Source organism: Scyliorhinus canicula, chromosome 3 (assembly GCF_902713615.1).
Source record: "Scyliorhinus canicula chromosome 3, sScyCan1.1, whole genome shotgun sequence".
Taxonomy (NCBI): domain Eukaryota; kingdom Metazoa; phylum Chordata; class Chondrichthyes; order Carcharhiniformes; family Scyliorhinidae; genus Scyliorhinus; species Scyliorhinus canicula.
Genome location: NC_052148.1, coordinates 173277754 through 173303992, shown reverse-complemented (window position 1 = coordinate 173303992; position 26239 = coordinate 173277754). Strand labels below are relative to the sequence as shown.

General features: G+C 46.5%; 1 protein-coding gene across 3 annotated transcripts in view; it reads left to right on the top strand.

The window, feature by feature from the left end:
- cds1 (CDP-diacylglycerol synthase (phosphatidate cytidylyltransferase) 1) overlaps nucleotides 1-26239 on the top strand; it is a 130990-nt gene that overhangs the window by 81011 nt on the left and 23740 nt on the right. For all 3 annotated transcript variants that reach the window (XM_038791774.1, XM_038791776.1, XM_038791775.1), the window contains 2 exons: nucleotides 15618-15700; nucleotides 22626-22713. In XM_038791774.1, coding sequence (XP_038647702.1) covers nucleotides 15618-15700; nucleotides 22626-22713 — 171 coding nt within the window. The remainder of the gene's footprint in view (nucleotides 1-15617; nucleotides 15701-22625; nucleotides 22714-26239) is intronic.

The following is a 26239-nucleotide window of genomic DNA, read 5'->3' as shown; positions in this document are numbered from 1 at the left end:
AAAATATTGAGGTAAGCCTGTCATTTGCCAAATCATTTGTGCCATTACATTTTGAAAATGTTCTGATCACGAATACAAGAATATTTCAGCTGTTGTAAAGATGTAAAATATTCTAAAACTAGAATGATTGAATGATATTATTAGGAGTGATTATATATTGAGCAGATTCGTGCTTGAAAATAAAAGGTTGAGAGGTGATGGGATTTCTGTTTTTAGGAACTAAATGAATTAGATAATGTAGACTATGGTGAGATGTTTAACCATATTCAGGACAGTAGAACAAGTGGAAATGGTGAATGCACAAAGGCAAATAAATTCAAAACTAATGGATTGGATTGGATTAGATTTGTTTATTGTCACGTGTACCGAGGTACAGTGAAAAGTATTTTTCTGCAAGCAGCTCAATAGATCATTCAGTACATGGGAAGAAAAGGGATTTAAACAAAATTCAAGAAAATACATAAGAGGGCAACACAAGATATACAATGTAACTATATAAACATTGGCATCGGATGAAGCATACAGGGTGTAGTGTTAATGAGGTCAGTCAATAAGAGTGATTTAGGAGTCTGGTGAAAGTGGGGAAGAAGCTGTTCTCAGACTTCTGTATCTCCTGCCCGATGGAAGAAGTTGGGAAAGTGAATAAGCCAGGTGGGAGGGATCCTTGATTATGCTGCCCGCTTTCCCCAGAAAGCGGAAGGTGTAGATGGAGTCCATGGATGGGAGGCAGGTTTGTGTGATGGACTGGGCGGTATTCATGACTCTCTGAAGTTCCTTGCGGTCCTGGGCCGAGCAGTTGCCATACCAGGCTGTGATGCAGCCCGATAGGATGCTTTCTATGGTGCATCTGTAAAAGTTGGTAAGGGTTAATGTGGACATGCCAAATTTCCTTAGTTTCCTGAGGAAGTATAGGCGCTGTTGTGCTTTCTTGGTCATAGCGTCAAAATATTGGGCATGATTCAGCGGAAGAGAGTTAAAGTCCGCTGAATGCCGCATTTAGCGAGATGTTTCTTGGCAGCCGTTTTATTTGTCCTCGGGGAGCCTGCACATAAAAGAATTTCAGCTTGCCAGCAGGCTATTCACAGATCGGGACGCCATTTTAGAAGGCTACAACCCCCCCCATACCCGTCTTTTTCCAGGCTCCCACCAGGCCCAATGTATGGCAGTGCCAAACTGGCACCCTGGCAGTGCCATGGTGCCCAGGTGCCATGCGGAGTGCCAGGGTACTACCCTTCGCTGTCCTGACTATCCATGGGTCTCCAATGGCCTGGGACCAGTACTAAATGATGCCTTGGTGAGGTCTTCCAGGCGCATAAGGCTCACTTAAGTATGCGCACCTGGATCTCGTCTAGTGAGAGCGAGATCCAGATCACAATGCCGTGCAAGATTCCGTTGAATCTCGTACGACATTTTGAGCGGCGCAAATCACGTGATAGGCCTCGAGATGTTTAGTGGCCTCGTCCTGACACCAAGTTGAGCACGACCAGGCTGCTGAATCGTGCCCATTATTTCAGTGTTAGTGAAAAATCTAGGGAATAGTTTTTTAGGGAGATGAAGGAAGCAAATCCTATTAATTCATTCAAATTTATTATGATCCCAGACCAACAATGGCTAGGATACTGGACCAAAACCCCAATATTTTAGTTTATTTTGGAAGACTGTGCGGAAAGAATTATTCGCTCTAGGAGTGATTGCACAAAGAAATGGGGATTTGATATTTTTAGAACAAAACTGTATTATGAATACTATGAATATTAAACTCTTTAACTTCACAACCGAAAATAATAGCTTAAAATTACCCCATAAACAATCCTACTCAATTCTCCATTAAATAGCAAGAAAAGAAACATGCAGCTCTCCATCCAGCTTAAAATCAGCATGGTGTAGAGTAATACTTGCTTTACAGAACAGATTTTGGCTCTTGTTCGAACCACTTCAGACTCTGGTTGAATATTTTCAGATAGGTGTTTTAGCTGGGTTGTTTCAGCCTCTTCCTTGTCTTCAGATAAGACTGCTCTGCTTTGACTATTATTACTCTTTTTTTAACCTATCCTACTGGGAGGGAAAACTGCCTTTACTTATGGTCAAAAGAAGGGTTGCCAGATCAGACTTCAACTCTTCTCCAAAGCTTTCTGAAAATGTCTCTGAATTCCTTAGCTCCACTGACATCATCTTCCCAAGTTGGAAAAACAACATAACTCGCCAGGGACCTCTCTTATCAAACCACAGTGCATTCGCCCAGACTGTAAAACACATTCCTCTGGTGAATTTAATCTTCTAGTTCCTAAAAGCTCGCAGGCCCTGCAAAACAGAGTTTTAAAAAAAAACATGACCACACACTCTTCACCCCAGGCTTTTTACCCTTTAATTGCCCAATACATATAATCCTCAAATCCTCTATTTGTCACAAATACCAATTCCTTTTCAGTCAGAAAATAATATTCTGGGGAGACGGTGTGTATGAGTAATTTAAATAACACATGATTGAAGCATACTAGGGAGGTACAGGTGGTTTGCACTTAAGGCTCTCACAACTTTTCAAAACTGGGGTGTTTGCTTGCCTCATCCCATTGTCTGTTATAGCCTAATTGACATCAATTACCAGGATTAGTGAACAGCCCCCTTAGTGTGTCATTGCAGTTATCTGCATGGTAAAAGATGAACTGAAAGGAATTGCAAAATGAATAAAGATCAAAATTCCTATGTTACTAAAGGAATAAACAAAACAAAAGTCTTGCATTATTAAGCACATTCCATAGCCTCAGAAGGTCCCAAAGCATTTTAAAGTCAATAGTACTTGCGAAACAATTATTGATGTAATATAGGATATGTGGCAAGCAATGTATGCACAACAAGCTCCCACAATGTGGTAATGACCAGATAATCTGCTTTAAGTGATGCTGAATCGAAGATAACTCTCTTGCTGTTTTTCAAAATAGAGCCATGGAATCTTTTACATTCACCTGAGAGAGCAAATTGGGCCTCAGTTTCATGTTTCATTTGAAAGATGACACCGTTAGAGTACAGCACTTCCTATTAAAATAATTGGGTACTCTACATTTAAAAAAAAAGAATCGCTAGCATGGTGCTAAAGAAGGAGACCCAAAAGCTTACTAGCTTGTTTCATGACCAGAACATATGGGTGTGATTAGCCAGCCCTCGAGTACACCATTCATACTTACCTCCTACCTCGGAAAGAAACTTAGTTAGGTGAGCCCTATGTACGACCTTAAGCTAGCTCACGCTGAGCTGTGTACAGGAGAACGTGGATTTACCCTGTGAAAGGCTTCACTCCACATTTCATCATCCAAAATATGTCCCAGTTCCCCCTCCCATTTCACCTTCACCCCATCCACCAGGGTCGAATCCACTGGCGTGATCGGCACAAAGATACCTGAAATACTCCCCCCTCCAGATTCTGCTAAAGATCGAATTCTCCTCAGCAGAGACGTGGGTGGTGCCATGGGAGTCGAAACTTTGTCGACAGCTCCTCCAGACTTGCAAACAGTCCCTCCACGAATAGATCTCCAAATCTCTCAAGACTCTTCTCCCTCCCCAACAACCTGAATGTCGAGTGTAAGCTGAACGGCAGAAATAGATGGTTATCACTGTTATGGGCCAGTGACAACATGGATCTAAGCCCAAATTGCTTCTATATCCTGACAGAGGATACAACCATCGATTCGGAGAATACTTCACCAAAGACAACGGCAGCAAGACCGTCACAAGCGCACCCAGACTAGAGCCCCGGCACAAACTCTCCTCCATTCCCTCCCAAATGGCAGTTGGACCACTGAACCAAGCCAAAGCCTTCTCAATATTGGCCGTCCAATAACAAAATAGCAAATTAGGCAACATTAGACCCTCCAACTGTCTGTCCATTTGAAGAAATATCCTACGAATCCTTGGGGTCTTATCCACCCATATAAAGGAAGCTATCAACATATTGATGCTAACAAAAGAGGATTTGGGGAGAAAAGCGGGGCGACACTGAAAAATAAATAAAAATCTTGGGAGGATATTCAAATCTGATAGTCTGGACTCTGCCCTTTAAGGACAGGGGAAGACCATCCCACTTTTGCAAGTCGGACTTACTCATCAGACTGGTGTAGTTCAATTTATGGAGCAGGGCCCAGTTGTGGGTCACCCGGATACCCTAATATCAGAAGCTAGACCTGGCAGGACAAACAGATTGACTCTCTTCACCGGGGGATTAACTGGAAAGTACTCACTCTTCTCCAGATTCAACTTTTACGCCAAGATCAGTAGCTTCATTATTTCATCCATGGTGGAGACTATTATAAAGTAGCAGGCTGTCTGTGTAAGCAGACACCCCCGTCCCCCGTCCACCTTATCCCCCTCCACTGACCGGAAGATTTAAACGCAATGGCCAAAGGCCCAATTACTAAAGCAAACGACTGGAGACAATGGACACCTGTCTCGTACCCCTGTTCAACAAAAAATACTCTGAACTCAAGGCATTAGAATGGGCACTAGCTGTGGGGGCCATACAATAGCCAAACACACAAGATGAATCTTTGCCCCAAACCGAACCTCCCAAAAAGGTACCCCCACTCTACCTTATCAAACACCTTCTCAGCATTCAAGTATAAACTCACCTCTGGCTCGGGCATGGGAGAGGGGAAAGAACAATATTCAACATCCATTGAATATTGGCCAACAACTGCCGACCCTTATCGAAGCCTGTCTGGTCTTCTGCAATTACCTCAAAGAGACAGGGCTCCAGTCGCAAAGACAACACCTTGGCCAATAGTTTGGCACCTCATTTAATAGCGAGGTGGGTCAATCTGACCCAGATACCGTGGGGTCCATATCCTTCTTCAGTAAAAGAGAGACAGAAGCCTGCGATAGCATTGGGGCAATGAAGCCCGGGATAAGGAATCATTGAACATAAAAGCAAATTACTGCAGATACTGGAATCTGAAAAAAAAAATGAAACGACTGGACAATCTCAGCAGGTCTAACAGCATCTGTGGACATAAAAGGAAGCTAACATTTTGAGTCTTGATATCTCTTTGTCAAAGCTTTGATACCCATCTAGGAAAAGGAAAAAAAGTCTGTAAACACTGTCCAAATCCCTTCCAAATGCACATATTGATCTCAAAACTGAACAGTACCCTGTCCCAGCCAACCCCAACAAAACAAAACAAAAAGCTCATTAAAGGCATTTGTGTCCTCCGGCCCATCAAAATACTGGTCTTTCGACTTGTAGGTCACAGCGCCTCGCCTGGTACATTAACCTAAACCGAACCCCCTATTGTATATGGTGGCTTTGGCCTTGTTAAAGGCTGCCTGCTTCCTCGCCAGCTCAGCTCCAATGTTTTGGTATATCCTGAGGCAGTTACCTTCCCATTTCCAGACCCTGTTCCTTGTCCACTTTAGTACCCGTTCCTTCTCCTTAAAGCTGTGAAACCGAATGATGACTGTGCAAGGTGGTTCTTTTAGTCGGGTCTTCTGCTGGAATGTTCTTGAGCACTGTCCAGCTGCAGAGGGGACTCATGTCCGCCCTCCCCCATCATCTTCCCAAACATCTGGAAAAAATATGCTGTGGGAGTCGGGTCTTCCACACCCTCCGGCAACACCATGAGGTTCGGCCTCCCCGATCGGTTCTCAAGGTCATTGACTTTAGCCCTCAGCACCTTATCCTCACTGCCACAATGGTGATATAAGCCTTCAACGAGGAAATTTGCTCACTGTGCCTTGTCGCCGTCTTCACCACTCCCACTAACACCTCACCGTGGTCCTTTACTGTCTCTGAGGTCTTCTCCAATTTCGATCGGATCGAACCCAGCGCTGTCTAGATCGACTTTCGGAGACCCTCCTACAATGCTCGCCATTGTTTGTCAAATTACTTATCAACAGCACGTAGGCAAGCATGTCCGTTGTTGTCGCAGCCACCGCAATCACTGGAGCAGCCTCTGCCAGTGTTTCTACAGAAGAGCCTCGCAAAGACATCCGGTGACGACTATGAGCAGCGGGTGCACAAAAGGTGGCTCTCTCCTAGAATTGGACCTTTTTAACCTGTCAAACATAACTCTGCTCACTACCCAACCGACCGAGATGCCAGCTAAGCAGCAGCTAGGCTGGAAGGCCAGCAAGAGCATAGGTAGACCCCAAACCCAGAGCAGGAGGACCCACTTGGAGACCCCAACCTGAACATGGCAGACCCAGCAGGATCGCCACCACTGGCCTAATCATTGACCATGAACTGATGGAATTTATCTCTGCTGAGTTCCAAAAACACAGATGATAAAAAAGGACCTCATGTCTACTCCTTGCTTCAGTGAAAACAGCCTTAATCAGGACTAGTTTTAGTTACCTGGGAATACGGGTGGTTCATGACTCGGCCTCGTTACAGAAGTTGAAAGTGGCCCGTCTGGTAGAGGTGGTGAAGGTGGACTTGAAGAGGTGGGATACTCTCCCGTTGTCCTTGGCGGGAAGGATTCAGATGGTTATGATGAACATTCTTCCAAGTTTCTTGTTTGCATTTCAATGTCTCCCGGTATTTCTTCCTAAACCTTTCTTTAGTTGGGTCAACAAGTTAATTTTGACTTTTGTTTGGGCAGGTAAGATCCCCCAGGTTCGAAGTACTTTCTTGCTGAGCGATAGACAGTTGCGGGGGTTGGCACTACCTAATTTGATGTATTATTACTGTGTTGCAAACATTGAGAAAGTGTGGGGCTGGTTTAAAGATCTGTGGTCGGTATAGGGGCAGATGGAGGAGGCTTCTTGAATAAGTTTGAGCTCCTCTTCTTTTTTTTTTTTGTTTTTTTAATAAATTTAGTGTACCCAATCATTTTTTTTCCAATTAAGGGGCAATTTAGCGTGGCCAATCCACCTAGCTTGCACGTTTTTGGGTTGTGGGGGTGAAACCCACGCAGACACGGGGAGAATGTGCAAACTCCACACGGACAGTGACCCGGAGCCGGGATCGAACCTGGGACCTCAGCGCCGTGAGGCGGTTATGCTAACCACTAGGCCACCGTGCTGCCCTGAGCTCCTCTTCTGTTCTCTTTGCCTAGGTTCTCTTCGAGCCCAATGGTAATAGCCCCCTTGAGAATATGGAATCAATTTTGTGCTGTGAAGCGAGGTTCTGCATAGCGTCAATTTTACCTCCTCGTGTGCAAGGCCGAGTTCGATATAGTTTAACATGGTACATGGGTCAGGGGGTCGGGATTGAAAGCACTAGCAACAGCGCTGCTCCCGATGGCCCCGGGGAAATACTCAGGGAGTCCGGTAATAATAGCTTCATTGAGAATTTGGAAGCAGTTTCGCCAACACTTCGGGTTGGGGCAGGGTCAAAGGAAATGCCAATTCGGGGGAACCACAGGTTTGAGCCAGGGAAGTGGGATAGAAATTTTCGGAAATGGAAGGAGAAGGGGATTAAGACACTAAAGGTTTGTTTCTTAGGAGTTGGTTTGCAGATTGAATGAGCTGGAAGCGAAGTATGAGCTGGAGCAAGGGGAAATGTTTTGATACGTGCACGTTCGAGATTTTGCCAGAAACTAGATACAGAGCTTCCCGGTGGAGCCTGATGTGTTGGGTAAGCTGGGTCATTTACTGCAGTGGTGAGAGAGACAGGCTTCCAACACTTGAAGAAATGCAACTCGATTTTATTGAACTCTTAACTATCATACATGCTTTAACTGTGGGTTGACACTATGCTGACTTGACTGGAGACCTGAGGCTAACCTGACCAGACTATCTTACTACCACATGGTGTTTGTTCTAGATGCTGCTCACGAGCTCTGACTGTCTCAGATGCTGGATCCCGAGAGAGCAGGAAAACTAGTGCCCTCTGGCTTTATAGTGGTCATGTCCTGTCTGGTGATTGGCTGCTGTATTCTGTGTGTTCACTGGTCATGCTGTGTGTCGATCACTGTCTGTCTGTGCACCATCATATACCTGGATGTATATTATGACAGAGCCGGCCTCCACATTGCTGGGGGAGATGCTGATGACAGGGGGACTGGAGAAGGAGGTAGTGTCGGTGGCTAACGGAGCTATTTTGGAAGAGGAGAAGGCACCACTGGAAGGGATCAAAGCAAAGTGTGAGGAAGAGTTGGGAGAGGATATGGAGGAGAGATTCTGGTGTGAGGTGCCTCAAAGAGTGAATGTCTCCACCTCGTGTGCGAGGTTGGGGCTGATACAGCTGAAAGTGGTATACAGAGCACACCTCACGAGGGCGAGGATGAGCCGATCCTTTGAGGAGTAGAAGATGTGTGTAAGCGTTGCCCGGGGGGGGGGAGGGGTCCTGCTAATCACGTTCATATGTTTTGGTCCTGTCCAAAGCTACAGGATTACTGGAAGGAGGTTTTTAGGGTAATTTCTAAAGTGGTGCACGTGAAACTGGACCCGGGCCATATTCGTGGTGTCGGACCAGCCAGGGTTGGAAACGGGTGCGGAGACAGATGTTGTAGCCTTCGCCTTGTTGATCGCCCGAAGGCGGATCCTGATAGGTTGGAGAGTAACCTCTCCATCCTGTGCCCTGGCGTGGTGGGGGGACCTGTTGGAATTCTTGACTCTTGAGAAGGTTAAGTTTGAACTGAGGGGAAGGATGGAGGGGTTCTACAATTCATGGGCATTATTCATTATGCACTTTCAAGAACTAGAGAACATCGCACATTAGTTGGGGCGGGTGAGTGGGAGGAGGGGGGCTGTGTATGTTAATGGCGACTGTGGGTGATCCCTAATTCCTCTTTGTCATTTATTTGTGTGAACATGCGGACTAATGTTTGGTGGGAGAATGGGGTCGTTGTTATTGATATGGGAATTGACATAGTTGTTGCTGTTTATTGTAAATTTGGGAGAAAATGTGAAAAAGGAGGAGAATAAAAAATATTTTTTTAAAAAAACATGGTACAAGGGCGCACTTGACCAAGGTACGTATGAGTGGGTTCTTCCTGGCTTTAGGGAATGGATGTGAGCGTTGTTCCCGGGGCGTGGCGAATCACTTGCATATGTTTTAGTCTTGCCCTAAGACTACCCAAGACTACACATCAGCCTTCTTCCCCTCCAGTGCTTGCCCGGTTGGTTAGCATAGTGGTTAGCACAATTACTTCACAGCTCCACTGTCTGTCCGGAGTCTGCACGTTCGCTCCGTGTGTGCATGGGTTTCCTCTGGGTGCTCTGGTTTCCTCCCACAGTCCAAAGATGTGCAGGTTAGGTGGATCGTTCATGCTAAATTGCCCTGAGTGTCCAAAATTGCCCTTAGTGTTGGGTCGGGTTACTGGGTTATGGGGATAAGCTGGAGGTGTGAGCTTGGGTGGGGTGCTCTTTCAGAGGGCCAGTGTAGACTCGATGGGCCGACTGGCCTCCTTCTGCACTGTAAATTCTATGAAATGAAATAAGCTGATTAAGTCCTGGGCCTCTTTCTTCGAAAGAAGGTTGGAGATTTTGGGACTTAGAGTGGAGCCATGCCCAATGGTGGCAATCTTTGGAGTGTCGGACTTGCTGGGGCTCCTGGAGGGGAAGAAGGCTGATGTGTAATCTTGGCCTTTGCCTCTTTAATAGCCCCAAGGTGAGTTTTGCTTGGATGGAGGGCAACAGCATGCCACCTAAGGCTTTGGCGTGGTTGGGGGATTAGACGGAATTTCTGCATTTGGCAAAAATAAAGTATGCCATAAGGGGATCGGAGGAGGGATTTTACTCAAGGTGGCTGCCATTCATTACCTTCTTTAAAGAGCTGGTTGTCATCAGCAATTAGGGGGGAATGGTTAGGAGGTGGGGTGGAGGAGGGGCTGGATGGAGGGGGAAGGTTCTGGGTAAATCCGTGCTCGGTGGGGCTGGGTTGTGGGGATATTTTTATAAAAATTGTATAAATGTGTTTGACCATTTTGTATGTTAGAATTGAAAATTTACTGAATAAATTGTTTATCAAAGGAAGTATGGATTTTTTTCACCTAAACTCCCCCTGAAATCAGGCATAAAGGGCCAAGTGCCCTGGTGGGAGTTACCTTGTACACATCTCCTTGCATGCCGCCACCGGAAGCACCTTTTCAGTTACCCACCAGCTAAAAGTGGTTTTACTTCTAACTTTTTCCTGCATAACTATTGCTGTATCACTATCTGAGACATCCAAAGTTTGTGATTTAAATCGTATTATTGGACTGTTCCCTGTGTAGGGCACTTTCTCAAAGAAAGTGTGAACACCCTGGGCAATTGCCCTGTATTCCTTACCTGGGAATCTCCGGAGAGGGTTCCCCAGCTCATCTTTGGGGCTCACTGGCACACACTTTGTCTACCCGCAGGTACACTGCAACAGAGTTCAGAGGTTATGGGCCACTCATTTATTATCTACTGCAACAAGCCCTTTCATCACTTTGGACATTTCTGTAGAATTTTCACTCTCACTCCATGCTTCAGTGAAAACAGCCCTGTTTTTTCTAATCTCTCATTAGAATTCTATTTACTCAACCTTTCTGTCATTCTTTTGATTCTTCATTTCTTAGACCAACAATTCAAATGGAGGAGACTGGAGACATGAAAAAGTGCAATGTGCAGATTTGGTTATGACTACTGTATTTCTATTCAATGTTTTGCTTTTTACACATCCAAAGCTGCTTCTAGAAACCTGATCATTTGCACACATGAGAACTTCTATTCCTTCATTGAGAGTTTTATAGTTTGGGGTAGCTGTGTTGAAATGTTTGTCTTTTATGGGTTGTGTATTTGTTTACAACTTGCAAAATTGGCGAGCAGGAAAAGGCTAGCTGATCCATTGAACCTGCTCCATTGAATTTGCCGCATAAAGTCATGTTGCAGTTGAATGCCTTGAGCTTCAAAGCTGCAAACCATCATGACTTGGCAGTTGGAAAAAAAACAATATCTTTCAGGGATACGATATCTGGCAAATTCCTGCATGCAACCCCACCCCATAACCTGCTGAATGTGACAAAATGGCTCAAGAGAGCATAATGGCTCTTGGGCAAGTCGCTTAGCAATACACAAGGTTTGAATACATGGTGGTATGTGTCAGTCAGAAACTTGTCCTGCTTCCTTTTCAGTGTTTGCTGAAAATCTGCACTCACTGCACAGACCAGCAACTTGTTTGAGGTCACTGTGCCATAACTATTTTAAATATCTCAATCAAGTCTATGCTTTTCAGGAGCCAATTAACCTAACTCCCTCAAAATTGTTGGGATAACTTTTAAACTGATATCAATTTTGTGACCCTGCTCTAAACCCTTTCCAGGGCTTTTATGCTTTTTTAAAAAAAAATGTATTTTATTCCAAACATGTGTAAAATAAAACAGTAATACGTACAACAACATACTCCACAACCTCACAGTCTGTAGTGAGTGCAATTTTTCCCCTTTTTTAGCCCCTACCCTTCCCATCCCCCATAACAAACAGTTCCACAAACATTGACATGTACAACCCTCACTGTGTCTCAAAGCGCTCAACTCAAATTTGATCTTTTCAAACCGGAGAAAGCCATACAGGTCCCCCAGCCAGGATGTGCCCCCCACCCCCGGCGGCACATCCGACCTCCAATTCAGCAAGATCCTTTGCCAGGCAATTAGAGAGGCAAAGACTACAACATTGACGCCCACCCCTCCAGCAACTCCTGCATTTCCAATACCCTAAAGATCACTACCATTGGGTCTGACCTGACATCCACCCCAACAATTTTAGATAACGTCCCAAACACCGCTTTCCAATATCTCTCCAGCTTCTCGCAATCCCATAACGTGTGTGCATGATTCGCCTGTCCTCGCCCACACATCTCGCTCTCATCGGCCACCCCTTGAAAGAACCTACTCATCCTCGCCCAGGTCATATGTACCCTATATGTCCAATGACATGCAGGTTGGGTGGATTGGCCATGCTAAATTGCTCTTAGTGTCCAAAAAGGTTAGGTGGGGTTATTGGGTTAGGGGGATAGGGTGGAAGTGAGGGCTTAAGTGGGTTGGTGCAGGTTGATGGACCAAATGGCCTCTTTCTGCACTGTATGTTCTATATGACACCTTAAACTGCTGGCTCAAAGTGGAGAGGATCTCCAGAAAGATTGCGCATATAGACACTGACATTAAGTTTCTACAAAGATGCAAGAAAGCAGACAAGATCCCGAAAGGGCTACAGATCACAAACCCACTCAAGTCGACCCACAACACAGACTATGCAAAATCCTACCAACTGTCCTGGCTTGAGACAATTCGCACCTCTTTAACCTGGGATTACCCCTATCTCTGGATCTGTAAAGATTTGATTACCCGCAAATGCTCGCATTCCAAGCATTGTCTGGCATCTTTGACTTTGTCTATATATATATGTTTCTGGAACATATTTCTTCATTCACCTGAGGAAGGAGCAGTGCTCCGAAAGCTCGTATTTGAAACAAACCTGTTGGACTTTAACCTGGTGTTGTAAGACTTCTTACTGGGCTCACCCCAGTCCAACGCCGGCATCTCCACATCATTCAGAGTCTGGCTTCTCCTTGGCCTAATGTAGAATCTTTCCTTCTCAACAAATTTGTGCAACTACGCAATCGCATCCCGCGGCAGTTCCCCTGCTCCCGACCTCTGCCTTAAAGACCTGTGGGGTCTGTCCACCTCTGGGACCTTTGTCAGCACCCCCTCCTCCACCAGCCTGGCCAGCATCTTCGGCACATATTTTGTGGTGCTCATTTCTTCCACACTTGCAGCCCCACAGACCCCAGGTTCTGCTGCCTGAACCTATTTTCCAGCACCTCCATCTTCACCCTTAATGATTTGCACAGGACCCCCACCTCCATCTCCAAGGACATGATCCGATCACTGTTCAGACACAGTGCCTCAAGGCACTTCTCTACTAAGTCCATCGGTCCTCACAGAGGTACTACTGCTCCCTCAGTGGCCTTCGACCAGCCACCATGCATCTCCTTCCTTTGCGAAATTCGTCTTTGATGAAGACCATTAACTGTTCCATCTGTGCCTTTCCCACTGGCAACGACCCTTCCCCCCCCCCCCCCCTCCACCATTTTTGCAATTGTTGCTGTGCCACAGGTCCCCTCCAATTCATCAGACAGGTCTTCAACAGTTTTTGGTCGGGTCTGGTAACCAACAGACATGCCAATCTTGGGAAGAACCTCTCCCTCTACACCTTCTGCACCACTTGCCTGCTGGAGCTACCCCACTAATGGGTATAAAGTGCCCAAACCAACACCTCAGAGCCAGTGCTGCCCTGTACCACGCTCTCCATGGCTGCCACCGGAAGTCCCAGGGCTTGTCTGCTTTCCATCATGTGGGAGAGCCAGAAGTACAATTGGTGTTCAAGATGAGGTCTAACAAAAAACCATGTGCAGATATCATGGTACTATTTGTTTTATATTGGATCATCCTTACAAAATATCAGAGTATTACTAGCAGCCTTTTGAGACTTGCATGTAAAGTTTAAATTAATGATACAGGCAAAAGGGCCTTGAAATTTGACTAAATAGGTACTTCTTTTGAAGAGGCATTCTATCCTGAATTGCCTTCTCAGGAGCATAGGTATGTATAGGATGGGAAAACACCAACTACTTGTATTTATGTAGTGCCTTTACTTTTGAGGCATACTTCATGGTACTTCATGGGAGAGTAAGGCTGGCAAGCTAAAGAAGTGTTTGTGATTTAGGGTGAATTCCAGAGAGTGGGTGCAAGGCAGCTGAAGACACAGCCACCCATGGTTGAGTAAAATACAAAGGTATTGCATGAGGCGGGAATACACTGAATGGACCGTTTTTTGGGAAAGGTTGTATTACTGAAGAAAGATGAGAAGGAGGGAGGTGAAGGAAAAATTTAGACAAGCCATTTAAATTTGAGGCATTGAAGGACCAAGTCCCAAAGTGGGTCAGTCAGGACATGAGTCGGTTAATGATGGATATAGGCTAGGAAATGAGCAGCAGAGTTTTGGGAGAGCTACAGTTGAGGAGGGTAATGCATGGAAGACCAGCATTGAGAATATTGGAACATTTTTGTGTGGAGTTGACAGAAAAATCTGGTTTCATCAGCAAAGTAAGGATGGTGATCTGTGTATTGCTGAGATAAAAGTTAATGGTCTTTGTGATGAAGTGGATGCGAAGTTGGTAGCTCCGCTCAGGATCAAACAGAGCATTGAGGTTGTAAATTAATTGATTCAACTTGAAACAGTGGCTAGGAAGAGAAATTGAATTAGTGTCAAGTATGAAGTTTGTAGTAGGGCGGGGGGGATACTCAAAAATGATAGCTTCATCTTTCCCAAGTTTTAGCTGGAGGAAATTTCAAGTCTATTTTCGTTCTCTGTTCTTTTTCCTAAAATATATGATTTTCTATTGATCTACAGCTGGCCACTCTCGGCTGGTTTAGCACAGGGCTAAATAGCTGGCTTTTAGAGCAGACCAAGGCAGGCCAGCAGCCCGGTTCAATTCCCGTACCAGCCTGCTCGGAATGTGGCGACAGGGGGCTTTTCACAGTAATTTCATTTGAAGCCTACTTGTGACAATAAGCGATTTTCATTTCATTTTCTAACCAAGCATTTTCCAAACTACTTTCTTATTTGAAACATTTCGAAAATTATAATGACCCAAGTAAGCCAACAAAACAAAACAATAATAGATCAATATCGTAACATTCATGTATAATTATTGAAGTTTTCTCATTATTGATAACCCTAGAAATACATCATAAATATTAAAATCAATTCTTAATCTTCTTTGTAACAATCTTATTCATGTAGGTTTTAATAAAGCTCTCCATATTCCCCAGTGACACCATATTCGGTGAAGGCCCTCTGTTTCTGCTTCCAGAGCTAGGATGGCTGGTTATGCACTTTGTCCTCTATGAAGATGGTGGCCATGCAAAAACCCTGGTTGAATCCTTATGAAGACAGTGGCTGTGCAAACATTTTGCAGCACATTTCCCACTGTAAATATGGCGGGCACACATGTGCATTGCTGCACATTGTCCCCCATGCAGATGTTGACTGTTAACCTGTGCCTGCCAGTGGGAGAGGCCCCACAGCTACCTTTTTCTTTCCCCCTTCCCCAGTGAAAAAGCAGATCCAATAGCAGCATCTTCAGGGTTTGCAGCCTATGTTAGATGTTTATGAAGCTCCTCTGCCTGCTTGCAGGTCCTTCGCTCTCTTCTGCCATGCCTGAAACAGAGAGCAAGAGAGGGGCAGGGCCAGATGCCACTTGGGCCTCAGTGCTGGTGCGGGGTGGTGGGGTGGGCACCAACCCATTCGCTGTTTCTGTCACAGTTTGGGAGCTACTGCCCTAACCTAACTATATTCTCCAAAAGTCTTCTGCATTCTTCAGTTTTCCATACTGTCTTAATTTAATATCACTCACAATTTGGGTTATATTCCTTAGATATTTAGTTCCAAATAATATATGCATGTAGAATGAAAGGCACATCACAGCCCTTAGGGAATCAAAAACAAAAAGGTGAAAGTAAGTGCAAGACAGGTTCATTCGAGATATAGCTTCCTAAAATACGAACTAAAATATTCCTAGATTGAATTGACTTGGGGGTTGTTTTGCTTTGTATTTGAATCTGCTAAATCAATAGGATGATAATGTGAAATGTAGAGGATTATGCTTTAATCACAAATTAGAATTTAGAAAACAAGTCATTCTGGTTTGATTGTGATTACAGTTTGGCTGGACTCATGTAACACTGCTAATTATCGTTACTCAATCTCATCTGGTGATCCAAAATCTATTTGAAGGCATGATCTGGTAAGTGAATTGTGATTATTCTACTGGCACTTTTTGTCACCCTACATAAGGATGCAGTATTTTTTATCTTGCTTTCTGTTTTCAACTTGTTTCTTGCCCCATTCATTTTACTTCTAGGTGGTATCCTGTATTCACCCTGTTGTGTTACAGGATAGCCTGATGCAATTGTACTATTTTATTTCCTCCCAAGTCTTGATCAGTCTCTCAGATTGTATTATTTTTTTATAAACATTTTATTGAGGTATTTACAGTTTTACACCAAAATAAACAATAAGCATGAATTTATAAACATAGTGCAAAAGTTGTCTTCCTCCTTTACTAACCCCCTACTCTAAACTAAGCTAACCCCCAGCCCCCCCCCCACCACACGGATAATTTTTCGCAAAGAAGTCGATGAACGGCTGCCACCTTCGGGCGAACCCCAACATTGACCCTCTCAAGGCGAAATTGATTTTCTCCAAACAGAGAAAGCTAGCCATGTCAGATAGCCAGGTCTCTGACTTTGCCGGCTTTGAGTCCCTCCAAGCTAATAATATCTGTCTCCGGGCTACCAGCGAAGCAAAGGCCAGAATGTCTGCCTCTTTCTCCTCCTGGATTCCCGGGTTTTCTGACACACCGAAAATCGCCACCTCTGGACTCGGTGCCACCCTTGTTTTTAACACGTGGACATGACATCCGCAAACCCCTGCCAGAATCCCCTAAGCTTTGGGCATGCCCCAAAACATATGGACATGGTTCGCCGGCCTCGCACACACCTTGGACAGCTATCTTCTACCCCAAAGAAGTTGCTCATTTGGGCCAATGTCATGTGGGCCTGGTGAACGACCTTGAATTGTATCCGGCTGAGCCTGGCACATGTTGTGGACGCGTTGGCTCTACTCAACACATCTGCCCAGAGACCATCCTGTATCTCTCCTCCCAACTCCTCTTCCCACTAGCGCTTCAGCTCCTCAGTCTGAGTCTTCTCTGACCCCACAAGTTCCTTGTAAATGTCAGAGATCCTCCCTTCTCCACCCACACTCTGGAAACTACCCTGTCCAGTATCCCCCTTGGTGGTAGGAGCAGGAAGGTTGAAACCTGCCTGCGTAGGAAGTCCCCCACCTGCAGGTACCTAAATTAATTTCCCCTCGCCAATCCAAATTTCTCCTCCAGCTCCCTCAGGCAAGGAAAGCTCCCCTCTATAAACATATTCCCCATCCTCCCAATCCCTACTCTCTGCCATCTCCAAAACCCTCCATCTAACCCTCGGGGCAAACTGGTGGTTATTACAGATTGGAGACCACACCGATGCTTCTTCCGCTCCCACATACTTCCTCCATTTCCCCAGACCCTCAGGGCCGCCACCACCACGGGCTGGTGGAGTACTGTGCCAGCGGGAATGGCAGAGGCGCTGTTATCTATGCTCTCAAGCTGGAGCCCTTGCATGAAGCCACCTCCACATGCTTCCATACCAGCCCTCGCCCCACCACCCACTTCCTGATCATGGCTATATTCGCTGCCTAATAATAATTACTGAAGTTCAGCAGCGCCCGCCAGCCCGCCCTCTCCCCGGCTCCGCTCAAGCATGCCCTTTTTTACTCATGGGGCCTTAACCGCCCATAAAGCCAGTGATTACCTTATTGACCCGTTTAAAAAAGGACCATGCAATAAAGATGGGGAGACACTGAAACACAAACAGGAATCTCGGGAGGACCGTCGTTTGCACTGCACAGCTAGCGACAACGGGAGCACGTCCCACCTCCGAAAATCGGCCTTCATTTGGTCTACTAATCAGGCAAAATTTAACTCGTGCAGCCGTTCCCATTCCCGTGCCACCTGAATGCCGAAGTACCGAAAGCTTCTCCCTACCACCCGAAACAGCAGTTCCCCCAATCGCCTCACCTGCCCCCTTGCCTGGACCGCAAACATCTCACTTTTCCCCATATTTAGTTTATACCCCGAAAACCGGCCAAATTCCCCCAGAATCCTCATAATTTCTTCCATCCCCTCCAATGGGTCCAATGCATACAGGAGCAGGTCGTCTGCGTAAAGCGAGACTCCGTGTTCCACTCGCTCCCTCCGGACCAGCCTCTTGAGGCTCTCAGCGCAATCGCCAGCGACTCTATGGCTAACGTGAACAACAGTGAGGAGAGGGGGCATCCCTGTCTCGTCCCCCGATGCAGCCTAAAATAGTCTGATGCTGTTCTATTCATCTGTACGCTTGCAACAGGAGCCTGATACAACAACCTGACCCCGTCAATAAAGCCCTGCCCAAATCCGAACCGTCCCAGTACCTCCCACAGATATTCCCATTCTACTCGATCAAAAGCTTTGTCTGCATCCATTGCGACCACTACTTCCACCTCCCTACCTTCCGGGGCATCATAATCACATTAAACAACCTTCTTACATTGGCCACCAACTGCCTTCCCTTAACAAACCCCGTCTGGTCCTCCCCAATAACATCCGGAACAGAATCTTCAATCCTAGAGGACAAGATTTTGGCCAGCAGTTTGGTGTCCACATTTAGTAGGGATATTGGCCTATAGGACCCGCATAGCTCCGGGTCCTTGTCCCACTTCAGGATCAATGAGATCGTGGCCTGTGACGTTTTCGGGGGAAGCACCCCATGCTCCCTTGCCTCGTTGAACATCCTCATCAACAGCGGCCCCAACATTCCAGAGAACTTTTTCTAGAACTCCACTGGGTACTCGTCCGGCCCCGGGGCTTTACCCCACTGCATGGCCTTCAGACCCTCCGCTATCTCTTCCAACCCGATTGGGGCCCCCAGCTCTTCTACCAACCCCCCCCCCCGTCTACCTTCGGGAAATTCAGCACCCCTAAGAAGTGCCTCATGTCCTACGGCCCAGCTGCGGGTTCCGACCCATACAGCCTACTGTAAAACTCCTTGAACGCCTTATTCACCCCTGCTGTGAGTCCAACCAGGCTCCCGTCCCCATCCTTTACTTTCCCTATCTCCCTGGCTGCCTCCCTCTTTCTAAACTGCTGGGAAAGCTTTCTGCTGGCCTTCTCTCCATGCTCATAGATCGCCCCCCTCGCCTTTCTTAGCGGCTGTACCACCCTCCCTGTAGTTAACAAGCCAAACTCCGCCTGTAGCCTCCGTGTTTCCCTTAAAAGACCTGCCTCTGGGGTCTCCGCATACCTCCTGTCAACCTGCAATATCTCCTTTATCAGTCGGTCTGTCTCTGCTCTGTCTGCCTTCTCCCAGTGGGCCTGTATCGAGATCAGCTCCCCTCTAACAACCGCCTTCAATGCCTACCAGACCACCCCTGCCGAAACTTCACCCGTGTCGTTGACTTCCAGGTATTTCTGAATACATTTCCTCAGCCGCCCGCACACCTCTTCGTCAGCTAAAAGTCCCACGTCCAGCCTCCAGTGCGGGCGCTGGCTACTCTCCTTGCTACCCTGTAGGTCAACCCAGTGTGGAGCATGGTCTTAGATTGTGATCGCCGAGTACCCCGTGTCCACTACCCCATCAATAGAGCCCTGCTCAAAATTTAAAAATTCAATCCGGTAGTGCACTTTATGCACGTGTGAGTAGAAGGAGAACTCCTTCACTCTCGGCTGCCCAAATCACCATGGGTCCACACTGCCCATCTGCTCCAGGAACCCCTTTAGCTCCTTTGCCATTCTGGCATCCTGCCCATCTTTGAACTCGACCGGTCTAACCCAGGGTCAAAGCTGTGTTAAAGTCCCCTCCCATGACCAACTTATGCGAATCCAGGTCCGAGATCTTCCCCAGCATCCCCTTTATGAAATCCACATCATCCCAATTTGGCGCATATACATTTACTAATACCACCTGCACCCCCTCTAGTTTCCCACTGACCATGATGTACCGGCCTTCCACATCCATAACTAATCTTCCCGCCTCAAACACCACTCGCTTATTAATCAGGATCGCGGCCCCTCTAGTCTTCAAGTCCATCCCCGAGTGAAAAACCTGTCTGACCCATCCCTTCCTTAATCTGATCAGCTACTCTAAGGTGTGTCTCTTGTAGCATTACCACGTCCGCCTTCAGTCCTCTCAGATGCGTGCCCCCTTAACCAGCCCATTTAGCCCTCTGACATTCCATGTGATCAGCCTAGTTGCCCCCCCCCCTCTTCACCGATCAGCCATCACCTTTCTTGGGCCAGTTTCCAGCCCGCGCCCAATGCCTCCACCGGTCCGCCCCCGCCCCAAACCTCCTCTCTGTCCCACAGGAAAAGTCCCTCACCCGTCAGCAGAACATTCCCCCCCCCCCCCCCCCCCCCCACCCCCAGCAACAGCACTGTGTAAACCGACCTCTTTGACAAGCAATAACATCTGCTCACCCCCCCCCCCCCCCCCCCCCTGCGCTTCCGTGAGCTAGCCCGCCCAGCTAGCTTGGTGACCCCTGTCCATTGCGCCAGACATTCACCCATCTATTGTTCCCTCCCCACTCTTCCCTTCCCTGCTCGGACACACATATTCAAACGAAAACCAGTCCCAACACAATTGCCCTAGAAAAAAACCGATAAGCAAAGGAAAGATCAAACGGAAGATCCAGCATCTAACAAACACACCTCCAGCCCCATCAGTGCAAATGTAAACTTTAACTCACTCAGCTCTGCAACTTGCCCCAAATCAATTCAGAAGGCATTACAAATAACGCCCGAAAAAGGAAAAACAAGAAACTTTTTTAACGTGAACGCTGCAGCAAAGTTCAAAGTCCTCAGTCCGCCACCAGTCCTTCCCTTCTCGCGAAATCCATCGCTTCCTCAGGCGACTCAAAATAAAAATATTGCTCCTGATATGTGACCCAGTGACGGGCCAGATAGAGCAGTCCAAACTTCACCTTTTTCTTAAAAAGGGTCGACTTTTATCTGATTGAACCCCGCTCTTCTCCTGGCCACCTCTGCACTCAAGATCCTGATAAATCCGCAGGATACTGCTCTCCCATTTACAACTCTGTGTCTACCTGGCCCACTGTAAAATATGCTCCTTGTCCAAGTACCTGTGGAATCTCACCACCATTGCCCTCAGGGAGTCCCTCACACGCAGCTTCCTCGCGAGCGCTCTGTGAGCCTTGTCCACCTCCAAGGGTCAGGAGAACGTCCCATCCCCCAGCAGCTTCTCGAACATGCCCATTATGTATGCCCCAGCGTCCGATCCTTTGCACCCCTCCGGGAGACCGATGATCCTCACGTTCTGCCGGCAGGACCTATTCTCTAGGTCCTCCACCTTCTCCAGGAGCCTTTTCTGCTCCAACTCCACCCGCCTTCTCTACTTTCTGGATCGCCCGATCTTGGGCATCCAATCTGAGCTCCAGCCGCGCAATAGATTTTTTAATCGGGTCCAAGCATTCCTGCTTTTGCTTGGCGAAGCCCTCCTGAATAAATTGCAGCAGCTGCTCCGTTGACCACTGGGTCGACAAGCCAGGACTCCGGTCATCCGCCATGTTTTCTCCCGCTGCAGCTTCAGCCCAAGCCTTCTCTGTTCGTCTGTTTCTTCCTTTGCGAGCACTTCTAGTCCGCCTTTCCATGCACCGATGTGGGAATCCACTCAACAATTGCCGCCTCCATCAATTTTCCAAATCAAGTCCGATTTTAAAAAATCGGGGGAAAAGGTCTGACCCGAGCGGGAGTCTCCAAATGTGCAACCTACTCCTTCATAGCCGCCACCGGAAGTCTCCTCTCAGATCAGGGCAGCACGGTAGCATTGTGGATAGCACAATCGCTTCACAGCTCCAGGGTCCCAGGTTCGATTCCGGCTTGGGTCACTGTCTGTGTGGAGTCTGCATGTCCTCCCCGTGTGTGCGTGGGTTTCCTCCAGGTGCTCCGGTTTCCTCCCACAGTCCAAAGATGTGCAGGTTAGGTTGATAGGCCATGATAAATTGCCCATGGTGTCCAAAATTGCCCTTAGTGTTGAGTGGGGTTACTGGGTTATGGGGATAGGGTGGAGATGTTAACCTTGGGTAGGGTGCTCTTTCCAGGAGCCGGTACAGACTCGATGGGCCGAATGGCCTCCTTCTGTACTGTAAATTCTATGAAATTATAGTTGATCATTTTTGAAATTACAGTTTTTGCTATGTGAATGTGGAAATCTGGCAGGGTCAAACTCCAGTTATGATCTCCGTAGAGACCAACAACTTAATAAAAATAAATCCTTGGTATTTATTAAAATAAATTCTTGGTATTTACTAAAAGAATAAAGTCACACGATTCCACCGAGTCATCAAAGCAATCATTAAATACTATCTATCCTACACTCTAACATTCGGAATTAACATGAATTAGCAGCAAATTGTAGTTGTATATAAACTATGAATGAGACAATAAATGGCAGATATAATTAAGGCAGATCTTGCAAATTGGCTCAGCAGTCCACTCAGACTTTACTGATCACATTTACTCCGGAGGAATTTCAGCTTCTTTCCTTCCAGGAATTAGTCTTATCTCAAGCTAACAGCAGAACACAGGTGACCTGAGTTCCATGGGCACGGTCTTCAGTATAAAATGGCGAGTTGTCTGCAAAACCTGTTCTACATAAACAGCTACAGCAACTTGTTCTCAGCTTATGTATCCAGACTCTACCATCAAAACTGGCCAGTTCTGCACCACAGGACTAATCAACTACTACTGCACTGCTTGTACTATCTTTGTCTGCATATATTTTTGAACCTGAGTTAATTTGCCCAGAAGTTTTGGTTTCAAACCTCAAGTTTGTTTTTGTTTCTTTAGAACCCGGTGGGTCAGTTTCCATTCTATATTCCCCTGTTCCATTTCGTTTTTTGTTCCCATTTTAGTTCCATTCCCGTTTTAGTTAGGATATGCCTCAAAAAATACAAATTGAATTCACAGATTCCCTTGCACTCGCATATCATAGCAAACTCCTTTGTTTATGGTACATGCCAAGCTGCTTTGTATTCAATGACTGAACCCAGTTTCTCATATTTTATTCCAGGTTTATTGTTCCAATCTCAATTGTAATTTGCAATGATATAATGGCATATCTATTTGGTTTCTTCTTTGGAAGAACTCCATTGATTAAGGTAAGTCATCCTGTGGAAAATGGTGCATCAGTGTTGCAGTTGAAACATATAATTTTTTATTAATTCATGGGATATGTTCTGAGGTCAATGCTGGACAGTCTATCCAGTTTTATTTTTACGTATTGAATTCCCATCTTGGATTAAAAGTAATTTAAAACCTTATGCAAGTCCATATGATTCAAACAGCTTATACTCTTTCTTTGGTGGGGTAGCTAGGGGTGGGGGTGGGGTAGCTAGGGGTGGGGGAGAAGTTCTAATAGTTGGATAAAAAATAACATCAAACTTTTTTGAAATAGTGTTTGAGGTCAAATGTATATACTATGAAAAGACTTTGCAATTCATTTGATTCTATGGATAATCTATTTAGATTATATTTGTATGGAGCACTTCATTAAAAAATGATTACACAATGGGTTGACTTAAATTTGACACTTAAGACTATATCCAGTGCAGTGGGTGTGTCGCACTTCTGGCAGTGCTGCCTTTTGTCTATGCAGTTGAATCAAGGTCCTGTTTTCTCTCTAAGGTGGACATTAAAGATCCAATGGCATTATTTTGAAGAACAGGGGAGTTATCGCTCATGTCCTTGTCAATCTTTCTCAACTAAATTGGCAGTAATTATACTTCAAAAATAATTAATTAGCTGTAAGGTACTTTGGGATGTCCTAAGACCATGAAAAATTTGATTTTTGGGCCAGGGAGGATCTTAAGAGGTGGGATACATTGCACTTAACGTTGGCGGGGAGAATCCAAGTGGTTAAAATGAATATTCTGCCGATCTTTCAGGCTCTGTGGACACAATCATCTCTGACTTCGTATGGGCGGGGAAGGTGCCGAGAGTGGGGAGGACCCTGCTGCCGGGGGGGGGGGGGGGTTGGCGTTGCCAAACTGCTTCATTATTATTGGGTGGCGAATGTGGACAAGGTGCGGTGGTGATGGGAAGGAGAAGGGTTAGAGTGGGTTAGGACGGAAGAGGAATCTTGCAAGGGGTCTAGTTTGAGGCCTATGGTGACGGCAGCATTGTCAATGGCTCCGAGTAGGTATTCAGGGAGCCCAGGGGTGCAGTCCATGGTGAAGATATGGAATTGGCTGAGGAGGCAGTTTAAGGTGGAAGGAATGTCGGTGCTAACACCGCTGTGCGAGAATCATGGGTTTGAGCCAGGGGGGGAGGGGTGGACAGTGTATACAGGAGGTGGAGGGAAGTGGGGCTGGTCAAGGTGAGGGGTTTGTATTTGGAGGAAGGGTTCGCCAGTCTGGAGGAGCTAAGGGAGAGGGTAGAGCTGCCGAGGGGTAGTGAGTTCAGGTATCTACAGGGTGGGGACTTTGCACAAAAGGTCTGGAAGGGGTTCCCTAGATTGCTGGGATACACCCTGCTGGAGTGACTGATGCTTCCAGATGTGGAAGATGAGGAAAGAGCTGGGGATATATATAAGTGGCTGGGGGAGCAGTGTGGTGAAGATCAAGGAGAAATGGGAAGCGGAGTTGGGAATGGAGATCAATTGGGGGCTATGGAGTGAGCCACTGTGAAGGGTAAACGGGACCTGCTCTTATGCAAGGATCAGCCTGATACAGTTTAAGGTGGTGCACAGGGTGCATATGACTCGGGCGGAAACGAGTGGGTTCTTTCAGGGGGTAGCAGATGAGTGTGAGAGATGTGGGCGGGGGCCAGCGAATCATGCGCGCATGTTTTGGGGTTGTGAAAAATTCGGAAGATTCTGGGCGGGAGTGTTCGCGGTCTTGGCCAGGATAATAGAGGAGGGAGTGGACCCGGACCCTTTGGTGGCGATATTTGGGGTTTCAGAGAAGCCGGAGCTCATGGATGGATGGATTTGTTTATTGTCACGTGTACCGAGGTACAGTGAAAAGTATTTTTCTGAAAGCAGCTCAACAGATCATTCAGTACATGGAAGAAAAGGGAATTAAACAAAATTCAAGAAAATACATGAAAATACATAATAGGGCAACACAAGATATACAGTGTAACTACATAAGCATTGGCATCGGATGAAGCATACAGGGTGTAGTGTTAATGAGGTCAGTCAATAAGAGGGTCATTTAGGAGTCAGGTGACTCGTCGTTATTCGAGATCCGGCCCACTATGGTCGTATCGTCAGCAAACTTGTAGATGGAGTTGGAACCAAGTTTTGCCACGCAGTCGTGTGTGTACAGGGAGTAGAGTAGGGGGCTAAGTACGCAGCCTTGCGGGCTCCGGTATTGAGGACTATTGTGGAGGAGGTGTTGGTGTTCATTCTTACTGATTGTGGTCTGTTGGTCAGAAAATTAAGGATCCAGTTGCAGAGTGGAGAGCCAAGTCCTAGGTTTTGGAGCTTTGATATGAGCTTGGCTGGGATTATAGTGTTGAAGGCGGAGCGGTAGTCAATATATAGGAGTGTGATGTAGGAGTCCTTGTTTTCGAGATGCTCTAGGGATGAGTGTAGGGCCAGGGAAATGGCGTCTGATGTGACCGGTTGCGACGGTATGCGAATTGAAGTGGGTCAAGGCGTTCCGGGAGTATGGAGGTGATGCGCTTCATCATCAGCCTCTGGAAGCACTTCATTACAACTGACGTCAGGGCCCGGGCGGTAGTCATTGAGGCACGTTGCCTGGTTCTTCTTTGGTACCGGTATGATGGAGAGGAGGAAGGCCGATGTCTTCGCCTTCGCCTCTCTGATTGCACGGTAACGAATTTTGCTGGAGTGGGGGTTGGCATTGCCACTGGGGGTAGCAGCATGGTTGGGTGACCTGTATGGCTTCCTGCGGTTAGAGAAGATAAAGTATGAGTTAGGGGGCTCAGCAGGGAAGTTTGAGAAAAGGTGGGGGATGTTTGTGACTGTGTTTGAGGAGCTGTTCGTCGCAGGGGGGTGGGAGGGCTGGGTGATGGGGAGGGGGTTGCAAAAGGAGAAAAATCTGTACAAACTGTATCATTGATTGTTGGGAAGAATGTTTCCTGGGGTGTTTATTTGCTGTTACCTACTTTGATACAAGTTTTTTAAAAATGTGTTTTTAAAAAAAAAAGAAAAATGTAAAAAAAAAAGAAAAATGTGATATAAATGCAAGTCTGTCTGTTTTTATCACTTGCAGTTTATTGCATCAAATTTAATTATTTATGTCAATACTCAGCAGGGTAGCATGGTGGTTAGCATAAATGCTTCACAGCTCCAGGGTCCCAGGTTCGATTCCCGGCTGGGTCACTGTCTGTGTGGAGTCTGCACGTCCTCCCCCTGTGTGCGTGGGTTTCCTCCAGGTGCTCCGGTTTCCTCCCACAGTCCAAAGATGTGCGGGTTAGGTGGATTGGCCATGCTAAATTGCCCGTAGTGTCCTAATAAAAGTAAGGTTAAGGGGGGGGTTGTTGGGTTACGGGTATAGGGTGGATACGTGGGTTTGAGTAGGGTGATCATGGCTCGGCACAACATTGAGGGCTGAAGGGTCTGTTCTGTGCTGTACTGTTCTATGTTCTATGTTCTATACTCGGGCAACAGGTACTGCTAAACTCTGAGGAACAGTAAATAGTAAACAAGAAATGCTG